Genomic DNA, 22,483 nt, shown 5'->3' with positions numbered 1-22,483 from the left:
AAAAAAAAAAAAAAAAGGACAAACATACTTCCTTAAAAAACCATCAAAAGAAGTAATGCTTCTTTTTAATTATTCTTAGGAAATTCATGATTTTAATATTTTGTTGAAAAGGAAAGGAAGGACAGTCCCCATAGGCTGTCTTCTCTAATGTCATTACATGACCGGATTGCTCATATGTATGCTCTTGTGAGTCATCATTCCTTTCTTTCTTTTTTTTTTTTTCCACTCTTGACACTTGCCTAACTGCTATCACAGAGTGTAAGTGTTCCTGAGCCAGACATTTAATGGAAATTTTCTCTCATGTTAAAACCTGGGGTTTTAAGTCCAGAAGCACTTCTTCTTTTGATGTTAGAAATGGAATATTATTGGGATTATAAGGGAATTGAAATAAACAGATAATCTTATTTATCAGAACAACAACTGTAGGGACTAACATTTTTCTCTGCTCATCCTGAGAGAGGCAGAAACACCTTTAAGGACACGAAAAATTTTGGAATGGGTACTAAGTAAGATATTTGTTGAAGTAATACTCCCTTTCTTCCAAGCTACCTCAGGTCCATTAATTGTAACCAGATAATCTTAGTTGATCATCTAATGGGAGTGTTGCAGGGAGATGTCTGACAGTGGAGGCAGAAAGGAAGAGAGTGTAGTGTGCAGTATGTTAGAAGAGTTTGTTTTCGAGTCAGATAGGTGAGAAGTTTGAATCTTGGCTGTTGTCTACTAGCTTTGTGGCCTAATATAAATTACATATCTGGTTTCAGGCTCTGTTTCTTTCTCCATACTTAATTGGTTTGTTGGAGGATTAAAATGAGATAACATATATGGTCCCTATTAGACACTTGGCAGATAAGTTTTCTTTCTTCTTTCAGAAATCTTTCTTATGTGCTTCTCTTGATGATCAAGATGATAAGAGACTTATTGTGTATCAAATATTGTGATGAGGGCCTATTATAGTCATTATCTCATTTAATCCTTAAAATAACTCTGTGAGATAGACACTAGAATTAATAATTTTTTTTTTTTTTCCTCTGAGACAGGGTTGCCCAGGCGGGAGTGTAGTGAGGTGATTATAGCTCCTTGTAACCTCGAATTCCTGGGCTCAAGTGATCCTTCCACCTCAGCCTGTAGCTAAGCCTAGCTCACTCGGGCAGCTAGGACTACAGGCATGCACCGCCAAGCCCAGCTAATTTTTTTTGTTTTTTATTTTTGTAAAGATGGGGTCCTGCTGTGTTGCTCAGGCTGGTCTTGAATTCCTGGACTCTAGCAATCTTCCTGCCTCAGTCTCCCAAAGTGCTGGGATTACAGGCATGAGGCGCTGCATCTGGCCTATGATATCATTTTAAGATGAGAAAATTGAGGTTTAAAGAGATTTATGAGCTTACCCAGAGAACTTAGTAAACAATAGAGCTGGGACATTGACTTAGGTCTGTCTAACTGTACACCTCCTGTTCTTATCTTAAATAGTACACTATATGGCCTCTAGAATACAACTGTTTTTGGCAATAATAGTAGTTAAAATGTATTGAGTATTATGTTCTAGGACTATTATGAGTACTTTACATGCATTTTTCATTTACTCTGTACATGAATTTTATGATGGGATACTGTTCTTTCCTCCAGTTTTACCAATGAGAAGCAATGCAAAGAAGTTAACTTGCAAAAAGATATGCTATCTCATTCATTATTGTTGCGAATACAAAATGATATAGCCAGTTTGGAAGACAGTTTGGCAGTTTCTTAACAAAACTAAACATATTGTACGATCCAGCAGTCATACTCTTTGATATTTACCCAAAGGAGTTGAAAATTTATGTCCACACAAAAACCTGTAGATAGCTGTTTATAATAGGTTTATTCATAATTGCCAAAACTTGGAAGCAATCAAAATGTCCTTCAGTAGGTAAAAGGATAAACTGTGGTACATTCAGACAGTAGAATATTATTCAGTGCTAAAGCGAAATGAACTCTCAAATCATAAAAAGACATGGAGGAACCTTAAATGCATGTTACCAAGTGAAAAGAAGCCATTCTGAAAAGGCTGCACATTTTATGATTCCAATTATATGACACTCTGGAAAAGGCAAAAAACTATCAAGAATGTTAAAAGATCAGTGGTTGGTAGGGGTTTTGGAGAGGGATGCATGAATAGGCAGAGCACAGAGCATTTTATAGGACAGTGAAACTACTCTTTGTGCTACTTAATTAACAGTGGATACATGTCATACATTTATCCAAACCCACAGAATGTACAACACCGAGAGTGAGCCTGAATGTAAACCATGGACTGTGGGCGGATAATGATGTGTCAGTGTAGACTCATCAGTTGTAACAAATATTCCACTCTGGCTGGGGGTGATGATAATCAGGGAGACAAACTATGCATTTGTGGGAGCCAGGTGTGGTTATAGTTCTAGGAACCTGAAACTGCTCTAAAAAAATAAAAAAAGTAAAGGCTTAGGGGAAAAAAGTTATACTTCTAGAAAGTATACTAGAAAGTTGTACGTACAGAACAGGGATTTAAACCTAGGCAGTGCTGTTAAAACACCATGATATAGAGAGATGGTGGGTAAAGTAAGGCAGTGTTAAAAACATACAATGATTCACAAATGTTTGGCTTTCAAAATGAGTAGTTGTTTGTTTTTCCTTTTTAGTCAGGTATTTATAGAGAACTGGAAGAACTCTCAAGAAGACTGAAAATAATTTCAGAAAACAACTTTAGTCCTTTAAAAAATTATGAGTAATAAGATGTAAGCAATTACACTTGTTTTGCTTTTGCTCATCTATGATTTTTAGGAATTGAAGATACTACCTTTTTTTTTTTTTTTCCCCCAGTTCTAAGTCATAATTCGAGTGTAAGAATTGCTGTTAAGACCTTACGTTTTGTAGGCCGGGCATGGTGACTCATGCCTGTAATCCCAACACTTTGGGAGGCCAAGGCGGATAGATCACTTGAGGTCAGGAGTTTGAGACCAGCCTGGCCAACATAGTGAAAGCCCTGTCTCTACCAAAAGGTACAAGAATTAGCTGGGCATGGTGATGTGCACCTGTAGTCCCAGCTACTTGGAAGGCTGAGGTGGGAGAATCACTTGAACTCGGGAGGCAGAGGTTGCGGTGAGCCGAGATTGTGCCACTGCCCTCCAGCCTGGGCGAGAGTAAAAAAAAAAAAAAGGAGAACTTAATAATGTGGATAGCTATTTTTTGCATTAATGAAAACTTTCAGTAGTGTGAAATAAGATGACAATAATTGATAATATTGGAAGTATTAGCACACATGAGGATGTTATTAATAATGTCATGTATTGATAATGACCTTTTTAAGGACAGCCAGCAATTTGTTTCTTAAGTGAATGTTTATATCTTCCTCTGTAGAATTATGTGTTTCTCTTTATATTTAATCACACAGTTGGATATGTGAAAGCTTTTCTAAATCACAGGTATAGTGTAGGTTGGCTCTTTTTCTATAAAGAACTGTAGTCAATAAATTTTAGCTTTTACACTATGGGGAAATACTAAAAATGTGCTGAATAGATTCTCTGTTGTAAGCTAAAACCAGAAATAGAAAGGTTGTGAAGACTTTGGACATTGACTTTCAAATAACGTTTTTAATTCAAGGCAGGACAATTGTTTATTTTTCTCATAAAGCAACAGTGGCCAGCGTTTGATAATAACCTTTAATAACTTTTGTATACATATGCCATTCTCAATTAGTTGCCACCTTGATAATTCAATAATAAATTTTGTTTCCTTATGGAGATTTGTTAGCCAGTATGAAATGGGTAGTCTTAAATTTCTCTGTAAAAAAGTCACGCTTTCTGTATCTTAGCCTAAGTTAGATAGATAAAAGTCAAAAGCTGGGGCCGGGTGCGGTGGCTCACGCCTGTAATCCCAGCACTTTGGGAGGCTGAGGCAGGTGGATCACTTGAGGTCAGGAGTTCGCTACCGGCCTGGCCAACATGGTGAAACCCTGTCTCTACTGAAAATACAAAAAATTAACTGGATGTGGTGTTACATGCCTGTAATCCCAGCTACTCGGAAGGCTGAGGCAGGAGACTCTCTGGAATCTGGGAGGCAGAAGCTGGAGTGAGCCAAGATTACGCCACTGTACTCCACCCTGGGCAACAGAGCGGGACTCAGAAAAAAGGAAAAACAGGATTAGTGAGAAGATAGCTTGAGATTTACTTCATATTTAAAATTTTTATCATGTTGATTTATGAGATTACAATGTAAGGTTCTTTTCTTTATACAGTGGTTTTCTCTTTTGTTGTTTTGTTTTGTTTTTTTTTGAGATGGGCCATGTTGGACTAACTGAATGGTTTTCATATAGGTGACTTTTGTGAAACCCGTATAAGTGAAACCTACAGAGACTTGGCCATGTTATAAATACCACTGGAAAGTTGATAGTAATATAGAAAATGTGTTACAATCAGCGCCGTTCCTTCTTGGTGCTAATTTCAGTGGCAGATCTAGGTCGCAATTCATTTTCTGCATACCAAGTACCTCTTTAGAAGCTTAAAATAACAAGATCTATTTGGAGATATTTTCTTTTCTTGTTTTCCTGTGAAATTCTAAAACATTAATAGCAGAGGGTAATTAGATGACTATTTTTAAATTGGTCTAACCTTTATATTGAATGGCATTAACAATTGCTTGGGAGAATTGACTAAGTTACTGATTTGATATTGGGGAAAGTATTTAGATTAATTTTATTTGGTAAGAAGTATAAATGACTATTACTAAGTGTTTAATTCTCAATATCTCAAATATTTAGTTGTATATAGAATAAAAGATGACTTTTTCTCTTGCCAGGTTAACAGTATTTTGATTATATGTAAATTTTGGTATCTGGTCACAGTTTAATTACAAGTGATATTTGCAAATAAAGGGTTTTCATTTTATTGTTCTTAGAAGGAAATATTAAATACAATGAAAGTTATTTGGCATTGGAAAGTCTTTGACTTGGTTTTTTAAGTATTTTATTTAGAAGGTTTTATAAGCCTTGTAATAACTAATTGACTTGAAGTGATTTTATATAGAGTACTGGAACTGTTACATATTTACGTATTGTACCAAGTAAATTCTTAACTCTAACATTTGTTGAACTTACTCTTCTAGATGTAATAATAGGATTAATTGGAATATTTGTCTTAACTCCAAATTACTTCAATTATGTTAGAAAAAATGATTGTTTGGTGGGTAAATTCTATACAGTAAATACTAGACCAAACTTGAAGGTTGGTCAGGACTGTACCTGGTATTTCATCCTGAAAGTTTCCTGCTAGGTATATTTTCCAACTAGTAAACAAAAGATGTCATTCCATCTTGGGCTTGTTAATCCATGATAATCCTTTAAAATTAAAAGTAAGTTTTAAAGTATAAAAGTAATATGTTTATTGTAGAAAATTAGAAAATACAGATAAGCAGAAAAGAAGCTAGACATTTAGAATTCTACCACCAATAGATAACTACCGTTAATAACTTGGTATATATTTCTCCAGATATTTTTCTCTGTGTGTGTGTGTGTGTGTGTGTGTGTGTGTGTGTATAAAGCATCTATAGATCAGACTTTTTCATCTCTTTAGGTCCTTTTCTTCTTTCTGGGAATATTTTCTCCTAGACCTTTACATGCCTGGCTTGTCTTATTCTTTAGGAATCACTCTCAATGTTACCTCCCCAAAAGAGCTTCCCCCAAACTTAATGCATCCCACTTATCACTACCTGGTACTTTCTTTTTCTCGTACAATTAGATCTTAAGATCCAAGAGATGCCAGGCACCATGGCTAACACCTGTAATCCCAGCACTTAGGGAGGTAGAGGCAGGAGTATAACTTGAGCCCAGGAGTTGGAGACCTGCCTGGGCAACATAGTGCGACTCCATACTCCTCAAAAAGCAGGGAGAAAAAGATCCAAGAGATTGGGGATTGTGTATGTCCTAGTCAGCACTGTGGTCCTAGTGCTCAGGAGTATACCTAAGCACTTAGTAGGTACTTAAATGTTTGGATGAATGAATGTTTATATAAACATGGGATCAGAATGTACATGTGTTAAGTGTTCAGGAAAGGAAGGTAAGATATACATCCCTGAACTTAGATTGCTGACAGTCAAGGGGAGGGTGGAAAATGAAGTGTTAATAACACAGAGTATAAGTGCTGAAATGGTGATGCAAAGCTAAGGGAGCACTAGCAGGAGTAGCTATCCAGATTGGGTGGGGAAGAAAAAGCTTTCTGAAAGAATGACAGTCTAAGCATTTTGTAACTTTCTAATTTTATGTCAGTTTTTTTCATCTATAATATTATTTATTTATTTATTTATTTATTTTTTTATTTTGAGACGGAGTCTTGCCCTGTCTGCCAGGCGGGAGTGCAGTGGCGCGATCTCAGCTCACTGCAAGCTCCACCCCCCGGGTTCACGCCATTCTCCTGCCTCAGCCTCCCCAGTAGCTGGGACTACAGGTGCCCGCCACCACGCTTGGCTAATTTTTTGCATTTTTAGTAGAGACGGGGTTTTACCGTGTTAGCCAGGACGGTCTCGATCTGACCTCGTGATCTGCCTGCCTCGGCCTCCCAAAGTGCTGGGATTACAGGTGTGAGCCACTGCGCCCAACCATCTATGATATAATTTATAATGGCTGGTAGTATTTTATAACATGTAACTACCAGAGGTTAATCAGTCCCCTGTTATTAGACATTTAGAGCATTCCCTATTGTGTTGTTTTAAATAATACTGTCATGAATATCTTTATATGATCTTCAATTATTTTCTTAGATAACTTTTACTTGGAAGTGGAATTTCTGAGTCTGGGGATTAGAAATATTTTTTAAGACTTCTGACACGTATCATGAAATTGCCTTTCAGAAAGTTGTACCAGTTTAGTAGCAACTTACTACTTCCAGCAACAGTAGTTGAGAATGATCAGAAACCACAAACTTTGCCAACTTGATAGGAAAAAATGACATCCCATGGGTTACTTTGCCTTTGTTTGATTAGCCTGTATGTATCATAGTAATTCATAGGCCGACAGCAAAATACGCCCAGCTTAAATTTAAATTTTATGATGGTAACTGAACAAAAAGATCTATGTTAACATAGATTTAAGAATTGTCATATTTAGCTATCGTATAATGTTTCATACCGTTGCTATATCATGATTTATTTAACCATTCTCTGTTTTTTGGATGCGTGAATTATTTCTGATTTTTCTCCATTGTCAGTAATACTGCTTTGAAAAATGGATACCTTCAGTTCTTTTAATCTTTTCTTCAATCCAGAATATTATTATATTTTAAGATCTCTGTCTCATTTGTTTTCTAACCACGTAAGTTGTAATAGCAAATTCAGAGAAATTGAGGATAGGCTATTTAATGAGATCAAGTACCTTAAGAAGCTTGTATGTTGACACTAGTCCTAGCAACTAACTTCTTTTTAATTATTGTGGCCAGAAACACCAGATGAAAATGGTAAAACCCAGAGAGCTGATGATTTTGTCTTGAAGAAAATAAAGAAGAAAAAGAAAAAGAAACACCGAGAAGACATGCGAGGAAGACGCCTTAAAATGTACAATAAGGAAGTACAAACCGTCTGTGCTGGCCTGACCCGCATCAGTAAAGAAATTCTCACCCAAGGACAAATAAATAGCACTTCAGGACTTAATAAGGAGTCCTTCAGGTATCTGAAAGATGAACAGCTGTGCCGATTAAATTTGGGCATGCAAGAATATCGGGTACCCCAGGGAGTACAGACACCTTTTATGACTCACCAGGAACATTCTATTCGTAGAAATTTCTTAAAAACAGGTACTAAATTTAGCAACTTTATTCATGAGGAACACCAGTCCAATGGTGGTGCTCTTGTCCTTCATGCTTACATGGATGAACTCTCATTTTTGTCTCCAATGGAGATGGAGAGATTTTCTGAGGAGTTTCTTGCTTTGACATTCAGTGAAAATGAGAAAAATGCTGCTTACTATGCTTTAGCAATAGTGCATGGAGCGGCTGCTTATCTCCCAGACTTCTTGGACTACTTTGCTTTTAATTTCCCCAACACTCCAGTGAAAATGGAAATTCTGGGCAAGAAAGATATTGAAACAACCACCATTTCAAATTTTCACACTCAGGTAAGATAAATGTTGTTAAAAATTATTTAGTAAATACGTTTCTAAACAGAATTAACCTCATTCTGTTGCACAGCACGTACCAGTACATTTTTGGTAACAAATTTATGGTAATAAAGGTGCTTCAAATTGTTTGGCTCTTCCTTTCATTGAAAAATCTTAATTACTGAGTTCTTTGGGTTGGGACTTCTTATTTACTGGAAGGAATGCTTTATACTCATGTATCATTACAAACCTTTATGGAAAACTAGCTTGAAAACTTAACTGGTCTTTCACAAATCAGGTAATGTTAATATGGAGGATGTGATTGAGATCTGGTAGTCTCAGAATAACTTTAGTTAAGGTTTGCTTTTATATCATAATGAAACACATGAGGGCATGGGCCTGCTTATTTGCCAGGTTTTTGGAGTTTTTATATCTCTTTCAGTAACTTGTTGGCAGTCCATCCCAGAAATATACCCCAGTTATGTGACTTGGAAGTGTCATTAGGAAGACCGCTATAGCCTCTGCTCCTTCTGCCTATGCATTGTTGTAGGTGAAGACATTTTTTGAAGCCTTGCTTGGGCAGCTAGGCTTAAGTCAGCAGGGAAATGTCTGCTTCTTAACCAGTGGTTTTAACCAAACATTTTTTTCAGTGAAGTTATTTTAGGGCATAAGAAGTTAATAATGTGTCCTAGTTTTTTTTCTTACTTGCTTTTCTCATAACAATTGAATATGAATGGTCAGCTATAAGTTTGTGCAGTATATATTATAAATTCAACTTTAGTGGAGACTTTCACTTTTTAAACTTTTATGATTGTACGTTCTGTTTTTTCAGGTTGTCTAGTAATTTGCTGCCATTCTTTTCCCTTAAGATTTTTTTTTTTTTTTTTTTTTAGGTAAATAGATTGTTGCCATAATAAGACTCTCAGCTGCCTGAATTATAGTGGTTTCAAGCCACTTAGATTTATTTGTAACCTCCTCTAACTTGAATCTTTTTAGTGAGTCTTACCATCTTTGCCTCCAATGAGGGGAGTATCCAGTTTAGATTTATGAGCTTCAGAATTTCTCTAATTGAAGTTCTCTCTGCAGTAGAGAGAGCAGGAGCAGCCAATGTGGAGAGGTCGCAAGATGGGGCTGCCCACGATGTTGGAACACCATGTGCAATAAAGGGCTTCGTCTTGGATTTTGGCCTTGTTACCACAACCAGGTACCGAAGTGCTGACTTTTGTAGTAGATTTTCTTTTTTCATTTTCCTTTTTTTTTTTTTTAAGTTTTGCCCTTTGAAAGTCAAGGAATTCTATTTTTATAAATATTGCAGATGAGACCGAAAACATTTCTCCCAGTATAGTCCATAATCCCCATAAGTTGCCTATTTAACAAGGAAAGATATCGCTGAGAGCAGAATCAACATGCTGTATCTTTTTTTAGTTTAGAAAAATGCAGCAAATTTTCTCTTTTGATAGACCAGCAAGCATTTCTGAGAAATAAGCCAGAAATTTGGGGGAAAACTGTCCCAGTTTTGTAAGGGTGACTTTTTAACATTCGTGTTAGTTAAAGTGGATCAAATTTGTATGTCAACAGACAGTATCCAATCTAAATAGTTAATAAAAGAAAATACCTTGAAATATTCCCTGCTGATTTTTGTCCTCCAATTAATTTTTTAAAATGGAGCTGAAATTTAAATGACTGTACCAACAACTTACCTTGATATTTACTATGAGATTTAAAAAATAACCACTTTTTAAGAACGTATCAGATTATTATTAGATTACATATTAAACACTTCAACCACATAAGAATATTGAGGACTGTTGAATGAGTCCTGTGCTCTCGTGGTCCTGAAACTTAATTTGATTTATAAATTTTCAGTCATTAGAGAAGAGTATGGTGTGGATATGGGAGGTTTGATTAGCCCACTAAACTTTTAAGTTTGCAACTTTAGCAGATGTTGGGATAGAAGTTAACACAATAGTTCAAATGTATTTAGCACTTCATGGTTTATAGAAATGCTTTCACATTCATATCTGAATATTTGAAACAACCGAGTGGGTAGGTAGGTAAGCAATTTTAGCTCTGTTTCCCATGGAAGAAGCTGAGCCTGGGAGATGTTCATTGTTTGTTATCCAAGGTCATATAGCTAGTAAGTAGAAGAGTCTAGATGCAAACCCAGGCCACCTGAACAATGTTCACATCGTTTTACCATGGAGAAGAGATTAGTGCTTTTATTTGTCTAACACTGTGGTCATTGAAATTAAAGTATCTCCGTGTGAAACTGCATACAAAAGGCTTTGTTTCTAATATTTTTAACAAATCCCTTTAGATTGTTGGGAATTTAACAAACACCTAGGGTAGTTTGGACTTACGTGAAGTCTTTTGACATTTTGTGAAGTTCTGTTAAACCTAGAAATAAAGTCAAGTAAATTTTTTATTGCTTTAGAGACAGAGTTATTGAAAGTTATTTATAGTTTAAATGTGTAGCCGTAATAATTATTTGTGACTATATTTCAAGACAGTTTATTCAGCAAGCACTTGCTGAGAAGCTACCATGTACTGGGCACTGTGTTCTTTTCTTTTTTTTTGAGACAGAGTCTCGCTCTGTCACCCAGGCTGCAGTGCAGTGGCGCGATCTCAGCTCACTACAAGCTCCGCCTCCCGGGTTCACGCCATTCTCCTGCCTCAGCCTCTCAAGTAGCTGGGACTACAGGCACCCGCCACCATGCCCGGCTAATTTTTATATATTTTTAGTAGAGACAGGGTTTCACCATGTTAGCCGGGATGGTATCGATCTCCTGACATCGTGATCCACCCGTCTCGGCCTCCCAAAGTGCTAGGATTATAGGCGTGAGCCACCGCGCCCGGCCTAGGGCACTGTGTTCTTAAAAGGACTAATTGATGAGCTCAGTAGTGGGGGAGATGAGTATACCAGCAATTATAATACAGAGTACTATTTGAGTAGAGGTATGCATAGGGAAAACCCTATAATAGAGGGAGCACTGTCTGTGGTGTTACCTAATGCAGACTTGAGGTAATTAGAAAAGGCATGTTAAGCCATGTGATGCTTGAGTAAAATCTTGAAAGCATGTTAATACTTAACTTGGTAAGAACATTTTAAGTGAATAACAGCCTATGCAAATACACAGAGGCATTTAAGAATGTGGCACTTAGAGGGAGCTACAAATAGGTTGACATGGCAAGAGTATGCACTAACTGTTAAGGGATGGAAGGAGTTGAGACCAGAGAGAGAGAGACATGATTAGGATTATGAAGAGCCTTATATGACATGCTTTTAAAAAGTTAGTACTTTTTCCTAAAGATAATTGGGAGTCATTGGTGAATTTTAATAGGGAAATGCTTGCTATTCATTTGTTTGCAAGATTACATAATAGTGTGGAGGATGGAATTGGTGGTGTAGGATATGAGATTGGAAGCAAGAATACCAGTTAGTTACGATAGTAACCAGATCATAAATGCTCCATGTCCAAACTGGTACTGACATTAGAGAGAAAAGAAAGAAATCTGAGAAATAATTAGAAGGTTGAGATTTAACTAGTCTTGGTGAGAGAGAGGGATAGTCTTCAGATGTGGTTTGGACAAATGGGTGGATGGTGATGCTGGTCAAAGCCAGTACAGGGTTGAAAAAGCTAGTTTCTAGGGCCCAGAGGGTGTTGATGAGTTCAGTTTGAGGTATCTTGAGTTGAAGGTACCTGTGGGAATATACGGTTAGAAATAACCATTAGGAGGCTGGGCATAGTGTGTCACACCTGCAATCTCAGCAGTTTGGGAGGCTGAGGTGAACGGATTGCTTGAGATCAGGAGTTTTGAGACCAGCCTGGTCAAAGTGGTGAAACTCCATCTCTACTAAAAATTCAAAAATTAGCTGGACATGGTGGCGGACGCCTGTAATCCCAGCTGCTTAGGAGGCTGGCTTGAACCCGGGAGGCAGAGGTTGCAGTGAGCCAGGATCGCGCCACTCACTCCAGGCTGGGCGACAGAGCAAGTCTCAAAAAAGAAAAAAAGAAAGAAAAAGAAAGAACTCTTAGGAATTGAATGTATGGATTCAAGTTTGAGAGATTTGTCTAGGTTGGAGATGCAGAAGTTGAACCCATTAATGCAGGAGATGCAGAGATGCAGAAGATGGAACCAGCAATAGCACTGGAAAGGAGTTGAAACTAAGGGTGTAATCTTGTGATGCACCCACAAGTGTGATGAACATGGGAAGAGACCAAAAAGAAAGACAGGCAGAAGAAAGACTAGAAGTTTTCTACATTTTAGGAATGAAGTGTTTATTTCATCCATATGAAGGATCCAGAAAGTAAGGATGGGAAAGTGGTAGGTTTATCAATTAGGAATTGGATTGGGGACGTTATCAAGATTAGTGCTTTGCAAAAGGTAGCTAAATACTGTTGTAAATTACACCTTTTCTTTAGGACCTTGCTACTAAAAGTCTGCTCTATGTATGAATTTGGCATCACCAGGGAGCTTGCTAGGAATGTAGACTGGGCTCTTACCCAGATTTTCTGAATCGGAATCTGCATTTTTAAAAGGTGATTCGAATGCACATTAAAATTTGAGAAGCTTTAGAACTCAGCTCCTCTAAGCAGGAGAAAGTAAAATGTAGGATTTGTGCAAAAGAATGAAAACTTCTGTTATTTTATATTTTAAATTATTGTGGTGGCTAAAGCTAGGATCCACATATAGGGTTTTCTTTTAACGTTCTAGAAAACTCAAATTGTTCTAACACCAGAGCAGAAAAATTTATATGTCCATTGAAACAGTAAGCTGATCCTTGTTTGACTACTTAACTCTCAGCAGTTGATACAGGATAAATTTATAAAGTTCAGTTTTCTTCCTTCCTTCCCTTCCGCTTCCCCTTCCCCTCCCCCTCCCTTCCCTTCTCTTCCCTTCCCTTCCTTTCCTTTCTTTCTCCTTTCTTTGATGGGGTCTCACTCTGTGGCCCAGGCTGAAGTGCAATCATGAAGTGTGATCATGGCTCACTGATGCCTTGAACTCCTAGGCTCTAGTAGTCTTTCTACTGTTTCTTACTCCACTGTGCCCCAGTACATAAACTTCAGGAAGTGGTGGATCTCAACTTGTTCTTTGCTTTCAGGTGCTATTTCCAGTGCCTCAGCCTCCTGAGTAGAGTAGCTAGGACTACAGGTGTGTACTACTACAATTGACTAATTTTTAAATTTTTTTATAGATCCAGAGTCTCACTATGTTGTCTAGGCTAGTCTTAAACTCCCGGCCTCAACGGATTCTCCTGCTTTGGCCTTCTAGCATGTTCGGATTACAGGTGTGAGCTACTAGCCCTGCTTTTAGTCTGCATTTTCTAGTGATGCTGATGTTGCTAGTAAATGGACCACCAAGGCCATATAGGTCTCAAAATCTATACATAAATTACACAAATAATAACAAACACTAAAAATACAGTGAAGTTAAAAGGGAATTGTTTTCAATATCACCATCTGAGATCTTCTGGCAACTAAGTAATTAAGGGGTGTACATAGAAGTGTGTGTTATGTGTTTGCTGGGGGGAGGGGAGATTGGCAAATCTGCATGTTTTAAGTATCTTTTTCAAAAATTTGCATATATAATTTTGAGGTTTCACTGAGAATCAAAGCTTTTTAACTTTAGGTAGTTTTATTTCTTATGTTACTTTTATTAGTCTATAAAATGATAATGTTCTGTAGCATTGGTGTGTACAATTTTAGTGTCTGTGGTTCCAGAGAAAAACAAAAAGTGTTATTCCCTCATTGTGTGTTGGGACAAGGCCTTATATGGGCTAGTTATATGCACTCTGATCTTTGATTAACATTTTATAATGAATTGGTAGTACTAATGAAGAGTAGAACTAGTAGAGTAGTATATAGCTTGGGGAATAACTGAGCAACCCTTAAGGAACTGTATACATTAATGTGTTATAGAAAAGGAGAAATAAACATTTTAAGTAGCAGGTTTTATAAAATAAAATGTCATAAATAAAAATGGTAGGCTTGATTCTTTTTTTCTCTCATTTTAAGTACTCACTTTGACCCAGTGACACTGTTTTTTCACTATATATTTTAAAGTAGGATTGCCTTTCTATTCACAAGTCACAAGGTTAGGAAGATTGCTGGCTAGCTTTTTCCTTTCTGTGTTTTAAAAAGTCAGCTTGAATAGGCTTCTTCCTGAAACGTGAGTTCTGTGGAATAATCCACACCCCCTCTCAAACCCCCGTACACAGGGTTTTCCACATAGTGCTTTTTTAGCTTGGTGTTCTCCTGAGTTATTAACAGATTTATAATTGTCCTTTGTAGGAGAACCTGTATGTATTGGGGACACAGTTGAGCTTACTTAATTCAGAAATTCTTACAGGATAGCTGTGAAGTTGAGTTTCTAATTTCAGCACTACATATGTATTGACAGCATATGTATATATTCAAAGATAATTGTTTAACATTTTATAGATATTATAAATATGTTAAATTTTTATGCAAAACTAACTACTATTTTTTTTTAATAGGCATATTTCTCTTTGATGCCACATCCTTCTCTCCTCCCCACTTTGCCTTCTGATTTTTACCAAAGGCTGCATTTTTCCTGTTGGCGTTATGTCTCCTGCTTCCATGGCAGCTTTAGTTTTTTCTGTTCTTTGGTCTCGTACGTACCTCCCTCGAGTCCTCCCAATACTGTTTCTTCCTCCACTGTACTCCAGTACATAAACCCTGGGAAGTGGTAGAATTCAACTTGTTCTTTGCTTTCAGGTGCTATTTCCAGGCCGGAGTTTCCCAAACTTGCCAGATCCTAAGAATAATTTGGGGTTGCTAGTTCAAATACACATTAGACTCTCGGGTTCCTCTTCTGGAAATTCTGGTTCATGAGGTCTGGAGTGAGGCATGAAATAAGTACCTTGACTGACTTGATTCCTATAATCAGGCAGGTTTAAGAAACACTGTTTTAAACCACATACCATCTACCATTACTCTAGTTCCTTTCATTTGACCTGTAGATAGCATCTTTTTAGAATTTCAGATCATCATAAACTAAGAGATAATCTTATCTGACTTCTGCAAAGTGCAAATTTAAAAGAATCATGTTTTGATTGGTCGTCACTGGGGACGTTGTCTCTTCATAACATTTTATAATGCTTCCCATTGGGTCGTCAACATTGCCTGGGAAGCCTACTTCGTTTCTTTGGTTAGCTTGCTTACCTATTCTTCATAAATACTATTTAAACTTTCTCTGTATACATCTTTTCCTCATTCTCTCCTGTTACAGTAGAGAAGATACTCTATCTCCTCCTCAAAGGCTAATTTGTCAGGCTAATTTGTCTACTTGTGTTATGAATACCATCCCTTAGCCTGCTAAGGTTTTTTAAAAACTGTTGTCAAATATATACAAAATTTACCATTTTAACCATTTTAAAGTGTACAATTCTGTGGCATTGGGTATATATGTTGTTGTACTATTACCACTACCATTTCCAGAACTTTTTCCTCATACCAAACAGAAACTCTGTACCCATTAGCTTAGGATCTTTGATGTCAGTTACCCGTTACTACCCCTCCAACCTTTCCTTTCTCCATTCCCACTCCCCACATAACTAAAAGTATAAAATAAGCAAATTTCTGCTTAGTGTCTTTCTCTCTCTTTTTTTTTTTAATAAACTTTCCCTTTCTCCCTAGAAGTAAATCTTTATTCTGAATTTGTGGCTTATCATGTCCTTTTATCTTTTAACATTTTACTAATACCAAATGAACATAAAAACAATATTTGTATCTTTGTGTTTTAAAACTATAGTGTATTGTGGGTATCATTCTGCAGGTTATTTTGTTCAACATTGTTTTGAAGATTATTATACATGTAACTCTACATTAATTTTAACCATTATATTTAATATTTTGTTGGGCGACTGTATCACCGTTTTTGAACACCTTACTTTTCCTCTGCTGTCAAACAAAAGCTATCAACACAGAAGACTTCTTTGTCCAAATGTGGGAGATTTCTCCCCCACAACAAGCAAGCAGTCAGTTCTGCAGCAGACACCAGCTGGATGTCATCCAATTCAATTCCAACACCACCCAGAGTCAGTTTTGGATCCCAAATAGAGGGCTCAGTCCCCAGAATTGACCCCTCCTTCCCACCAGTCACAAGTCCAGGCCTCTGGAACTTCTGACCAACTGGCTTCAAGTTGGGGGTTCCCATGATCCCCCCTTTGAGTTCAGTGGATTTGCTAGAGTAGCTCAGAGAACTCAGGGAAATACTTATATTTATCGGTTTAGTATGATGGATATGTTAAAGGGTGCAAATAAACAGCCATATGAAGAGATACATAGGGCGTGGTCTGGAAGGGTCCCGAGCACAGGAGCTTCTTTCCCCGTAGAGTTGGGAAGTGTATGAGCAAGTGTATGAGTTCCTGTTCATCTTCCTGTCTGCTTCCACATGTTCAGCTATCCAGATGCTCTCTGAACCTCTTGAGTTTTTATGAAGCCTTCAGTACGTGGGCTTGATTGATTAAGCCAGTGGCCATTGGTGGTCAGCTTGACCTTTAGCACCCCTCCCTGGAGATTGAGGGTAGGACTGAACGTCCCAACCCTCAATTTTCTTGTCTTTCCTATTATATTTTTCATTGTCTTTTTTTCCTGCTTTCTAGGGGTAGATTTAACTAGCTTCTTAATGTTGATTAATGTCAGCTATAATTTGAGAATTTGTTCTTGTTCTCTGTTCCTTTTTTAATAACTTCCTATTGTTTTATGGATACAATACCCTTTTTCATCTGTCTGATACTAATTATACTTGTTTTTAAATTTTCTTTTATATTGTAAGTTGTTCAAGTTCTTTTTTGTTTTTGTTCTAGTCTTCTGTTTATGTCATATGTTTTCATCAAACATGGTGATCTGTTCATATTGAAACATGAGTCGTTGTAAAACTGGTTAGAAACTGTGAACACATGGGTAGGATTTATCAATTGAAGACTGGATAGGCAATGTGGTCATATTGTGAGAAAAGCTGTAAATATTAGTGTTTAAAGATATTGTTTCTTGGGCTTTTAGTTTCTACAGCTAAAAATCTACCACATTTTTGTCAGGGGATAGAGTAGTTTATATACCTGTCTGCTAGAATTCTTGGAAGGAGGTAGGTGATTGCATTGTTAAATAACTGGGATTTTACTTAATTCCTTGCTTTCAGTATAATGGTTCTCTCCCATGGACTTGTGCCTTGTATCCTTGTGTCTGTAGTCATTTGGTTCACTTTCACCACAAATAAGGTGAGGAAAAAGGAGTATGGGATAGGGAGGTAGAATGTAAGCAGAAGGGTCTCACTGACTCAAGCAGATTTTAAACCCAACTTTTTTGTTTTTAATTGCATGCTTTGTTCCTTGCTTTCTATAAAACTTAGCCAGAGTTCTCATTTTGCAAATTTCCCTGTACATTTTTCACCTTCCCAAAACATTTTGATAGTTTGTATCTATAGTTTTTACTTCTGTTCTCTTTGAATATTTGGGATTTATAGCCTTGCTATTTTATTCTCACTTGAGTGGGATTTTGATAAGGAATAGAAAAAAAATCATACCTTCAGTCTACCATGTTTAAACAGCAGTCCTCTTCACCTTTTCATCTTTATCAGATTCTTTGTATCAGTGTTGAAACATGATCACACAAAAGAGGACTTAAATGGAAAGATATATTACTATGTTCCTGGGGAAGAAGAATCAATATCAGAATGACAATTTCTCCTAAATTATAAATTGAACACAATCCTAATAAAATAGAAATAGTTGTTTTTTGAGACAACCAAGCAGATACTGAAGTTTATATGCAAAAATAAGTAGGCAAGAACAGGCAGAAAAGAAAAGAAAAAGTGGAGGAGTGCCCTACCTGGTACCAATATATTCTAAAGATTTAATTATTAAATCAGTATAACTGGTTTATGAACTCTGTTCAGCAAGACAGAAAATTTGGAAATAGACTACAGACACTCACCACCATGCCCAGCTAATTTTTTGTATTTTTTTTTTTAGTAGAGATAGGGTTTCATCATGTTGTCCAGGCTGGTCTTGAACTCTTGGGCTCAAGTGATCTGCCTGCTTTGGCCTCCCAAAGTGCTGGGATTACAGGTGTGTGCCATCCGGCCCCCAAACAATGGCTTGAAACAACACAAATTTAGTTTCTTACAGTTCTGAAGGCTCTGAGGGAAAAAAAATCAAGTTTTTGCCTTTTTTAGCTTCTTGTGTCTTGTATTTCCTAGCTTGTGGCCCCTTCCTCCATCTTCAAAGTATAATACCCCAGGCTATGCTTCTGTCATCACATCGCTTCCTCAAGTGTCTGTCCACCTCAGTCCTACAAAGACACGTGTTATTACATTTAAGCCCATCTGGATAATCTAGGATACTCTCCCCATCTCAAGATCCTTAATTTATTCACATCTGCAGAGTCCCTTTTGCCGTAAGGTAACATTCACAGGTTCTAGGGATTAGGTTCTCGGGGTTAGATTCTTTGGAAGCCATTTTTCAACCTATCACATACTTCCAGCTCATCATGTCCACAACAGTGAAACCTGGTCCTCCTCCAGAAGAGAGGGTAGTTTCTCTGTCAGGTTCCAAAGTACAGAAGCTGGTAGTCATCTTTGATACTTCTTTCTGTTATCTATCATATCCAATCTTTGTCCACATCTTGACAATTTTATCTCCTGTATAATTTTCAGATCTCTTTTTTTCTTTTAAAAATAAGTCCCTGTTTAAAATCAAGCTATTAGCTTAGCCTAACATTTCTTATTTGGCATATTATAGAATACTCCTAGCTGATCTCTTTACTTTTTGTGCCCCTCTGAGAAAACTAAACAAACAAAAAGCCAAAGGCAAATTGGGTAACTTTCCTTCTCTTCAGATCCTTTAGTGGCTTTCCAAAATCCTTAATGTGATCTTCCAGGCTTTCCATAATCCAGCCACAACTGTTTTTTTCAGTCTTATCTTTATTTTTCTCTTGCTTTCTGTGTTTATTACCATTAGCTTTCTTTTAGATCTTGGAAAGGGTAATGCTTAAGAGATTTTGTTTCCCTCTGAACTTGTTCTTTAGATCTGAGCTCTGTGTTACTTCAAGGAACACTTTATTCCTGGGATCAGGATCCCATGTTCTTTTTCATAGTGTCATACACCTTACATTCTGAAGATCACAGTTTATAATTAAATGTCTATTTAGATTAGTGTCTGCCTCTCCCTACTAGACTGTAAGCTTCAAGTGGCCAGGAGTAGGTCTGGTTTGCTATACCTGTGTTGAGGACAATGGCATAAAATATATGTTTATGTGCTATGTAATGACGTTTCGGTCAATGACAGACCACATATGTAAGCTGATTCCATAAGATTATAATGGAGCTGAAAAATTCCTATCACTTACTATGTTTACTATACCTTTTATCATTATTTTAGAGCATACTTCTACTTATTAAAAAAAAAGTTAACTGTAAAACAGCCTCAGACAGGTCTTTCAGGAGATATTACAGAAGGCTTTGTTATCATAGCAGATGATAGCTCCATGAGTGTTACTGCCCCTGAACACTTTTCAGCATGACAAGATGTGGAGATGAAAGACAGTGATATTGATCATTCAGACCCTGTTGTAGGCATAGGCCAATGTGTGCATTTGTATCTTTGTTTTAACAAAACGGTTTAAAAAAGTTTAAAAAAGTTTTAAGTAGAAAATACCTTACAGAATAAGGATGTAAAGAAAATATTTTGTATAGCTGTACAATGTGTTTTAAACTATGTGTTATTACAAGAGTCAAAGAATTTAAAACTCATAAAATTTATAAAATTACAGTAAGCTAAAGTTAATTTATTATTGAAGAAAGAAAATTTTTAAAAATTAGCCTAAGTATACACTGTTTATAAAGTCTACAGTAGTGTACAGCAGTGTCCTAGGCCTTCACATTCACTCACCACTCACTCACTGACCCAGAACAACTTCCCATTCTGCAAGCATGGAAAGTTAAATGTGTTTAGATACATAAAAACTTACCATTGTGTTTTAGTTGTCTACAGCAGGGGTCCTCAGCTGTACTGGTCCCCCAATACTGGTCTGTGGGCTGTTAAAAACCAGGCTGCAGCAAGCTATAATAGCATTGCTGCTTGAGCTCCACCTCCTGTCAGATAAGCTGCAGCATTCGATTCTCATAGGAGTGTGAACTCTGTTGTGAATTATGCATGCAAGGGATCTAGGTTGCACACTTCTTATGAGAATCTGACTAATGCCTGATGATCTGAGGTGGGTCAGTTTCATCCAAAACCATGCCCGCCAACCCCCCACCCTGTTCTGTGGAAAAATTATCTTCCACGACACCGGTCCCTCATGCCAAAAAGGTTGGGGACCACTGGCGTACGGTATTCAGTACAATAACATGCTGTAAGTTTTGTAGCCTAGGAGCAATAGGCTATGTCATATAGCCTAGGTGTGTAGCAGGCTATACCACTTAGATTTGTGTAAGTACAATCTGTGATGTTCTCAAGCACAAATTGCCTAATGACATTTCTCAGAATATATTTCTGTCATTAGGTGACACATGACTGTACAATAAACTTGTGGTAAATGAATGACACCTGCTTTCCTGTAACTCACGTTACAGGCCTCCAAGTATTTGAAGACTGTTGTGTCCCTCCTTTAATCTTTTCAAGTTAAATACTTTTGAAATACTTTTGATTTATTGAATTCTTCCTCCATTTTGTATGGTTTGCAAGTCCCTAATCACTTTAAATGTTATATTTTGGGTGTGCCCTAGTTATAGATATTTTTTAGCCCAGGAGATCACACCCCAGATGATATCTCTGTGCAAGGCAGAATATTGCCTCCCTCATTACAAAGTATACAAGATATAGGCTAAACAACCATAACAACGAGGACCAATGTGCAGTGGCTAGAACAAAAGTTTCTCTCTTGTTTAGCATTCCAGAGGTAAGCAACTCTGTTCCTTGTTGTCATCCAGGATCCTAGTTTCCTTCTGTCTTTAATTTTTGTCATTCCTACTGGTGTTGTCATGTGCATGGGTAAGACTAGCTCTTTACCACTCTGTGTTTCAGCCCTCAAAAGAGAAAAAGGAAGTGGAGGGCAAGCCACTTCCTTATAAAGGTATGCCCTGAAGATTGCATATGTAAGTTATGTGACTGTCTTATTGGCCCAAACTTAGGTACAGGCCACAGCTAGCTGTCAGGGAGCCTAGCTCATTGGCCATATGCCCAGAAAGTTTTCTTACTAAAAGGAAGGAATACTTTGCTTGTTTGGCATTAGTTTCCTGCAGTTGGTGAATGTTTTTTTGTTTTATTTATTTATTTTCTCTCTCTCTCTTTTTTTTTTTCTTCTTGTCAGCCTTTTCGAAAGGTTGAAAATTGGTGCATGTTGAATTTGTGGTCATAATTGCTGTTCGTTGTTATGCTGTTTATTATTTAAATGTAACAAATATTTGCATTTATTAAATTTTTTAATGCAAGTGATAGACTGGTAATCAGCAGTTCTTCTCCCCTCCTCCCTCGCTTTTTTTCTTTTTGCCAGAGTTTGTGGTTGATTACTTCATTTCTAGCCCTAACATACAGAAATTCAACAAATATTTATTACTACATACCAGGCACTCTGTATTACAGATATATAATATTGAATAATACAGATTGTTCTCTTTCACAAAGTTTTTATTCAAACATATTGCTTGATTTCTTTTGTGAGTGGTTTAAATTAGGGGTTGGCAAACTTTTTCTATTAAGGACCAGATAGTATTTTCTGTCCTGTGGCCTAAAATTTATGTAAAGAATTCAAACAACCCAATAACAACAATGAAATAATCTGATTTAAAAATGGGCAAAAGACCTAAATAGACATTCTGAAATTTGAAGACATACAACAGGTATATGAAAAAATGTTCAACATCATTCATCATCAGGGAAATAGAAGTCAGAACTACAATGAGACATCACCTCACCCCAGTTATGGCTGTTAACAAAAAGACAAAAAATAAATGCTGGTGAGGATATGAAAAAAGGAGAACTTTTATACAGTTAATGTCAATCTAAATTAGTACAGCCATTATGGTCAACAGTGTGGAGGTTCCTTAAAATATGAAAAATAGAGGCCGGGTGTGGTGGCTCAAGCCTGTAATCCCAGCACTTTGGGAGGCCGAGACGGGCGGATCACGAGGTCAGGAGATCGAGACCATCCTGGCGAACACGGTGAAACCCCGTCTCTACTAAAAAAAAAAAAAAACAAAAAAACCCAAAAAACTAGCGGGGCGAGGTGACGGGCGCCTGTAGTCCCAGCTACTCGGGAGGCTGAGGCAGGAGAATGGCGTAAACCCTGGAGGCGAAGCTTGCAGTGAGCCGAGATCGCGTCACTGCACTCCAGCCTGGGCGACAGAGCGAGACTCCGTCTCAAAAAA

At 37.2% G+C, this 22,483-nt stretch overlaps 1 protein-coding gene across 1 annotated transcript in view; it reads left to right on the top strand.

The window, feature by feature from the left end:
* The window catches only part of RSBN1 (round spermatid basic protein 1), a 51,428-nt gene that overhangs the window by 7,716 nt on the left and 21,229 nt on the right, over positions 1 to 22,483 (top strand). The window contains exon 2 of the mRNA XM_017869584.1: positions 7,437 to 8,110. Coding sequence (XP_017725073.1) covers positions 7,437 to 8,110 — 674 coding nt within the window. The remainder of the gene's footprint in view (positions 1 to 7,436; positions 8,111 to 22,483) is intronic.

This window comes from Rhinopithecus bieti, unplaced genomic scaffold (assembly GCF_001698545.2).
Source record: "Rhinopithecus bieti isolate Rb0 unplaced genomic scaffold, ASM169854v2 scaffold_3040, whole genome shotgun sequence".
Lineage (NCBI taxonomy): Eukaryota > Metazoa > Chordata > Mammalia > Primates > Cercopithecidae > Rhinopithecus > Rhinopithecus bieti.
This window is presented reverse-complemented; position numbering and strand designations above follow the sequence as displayed.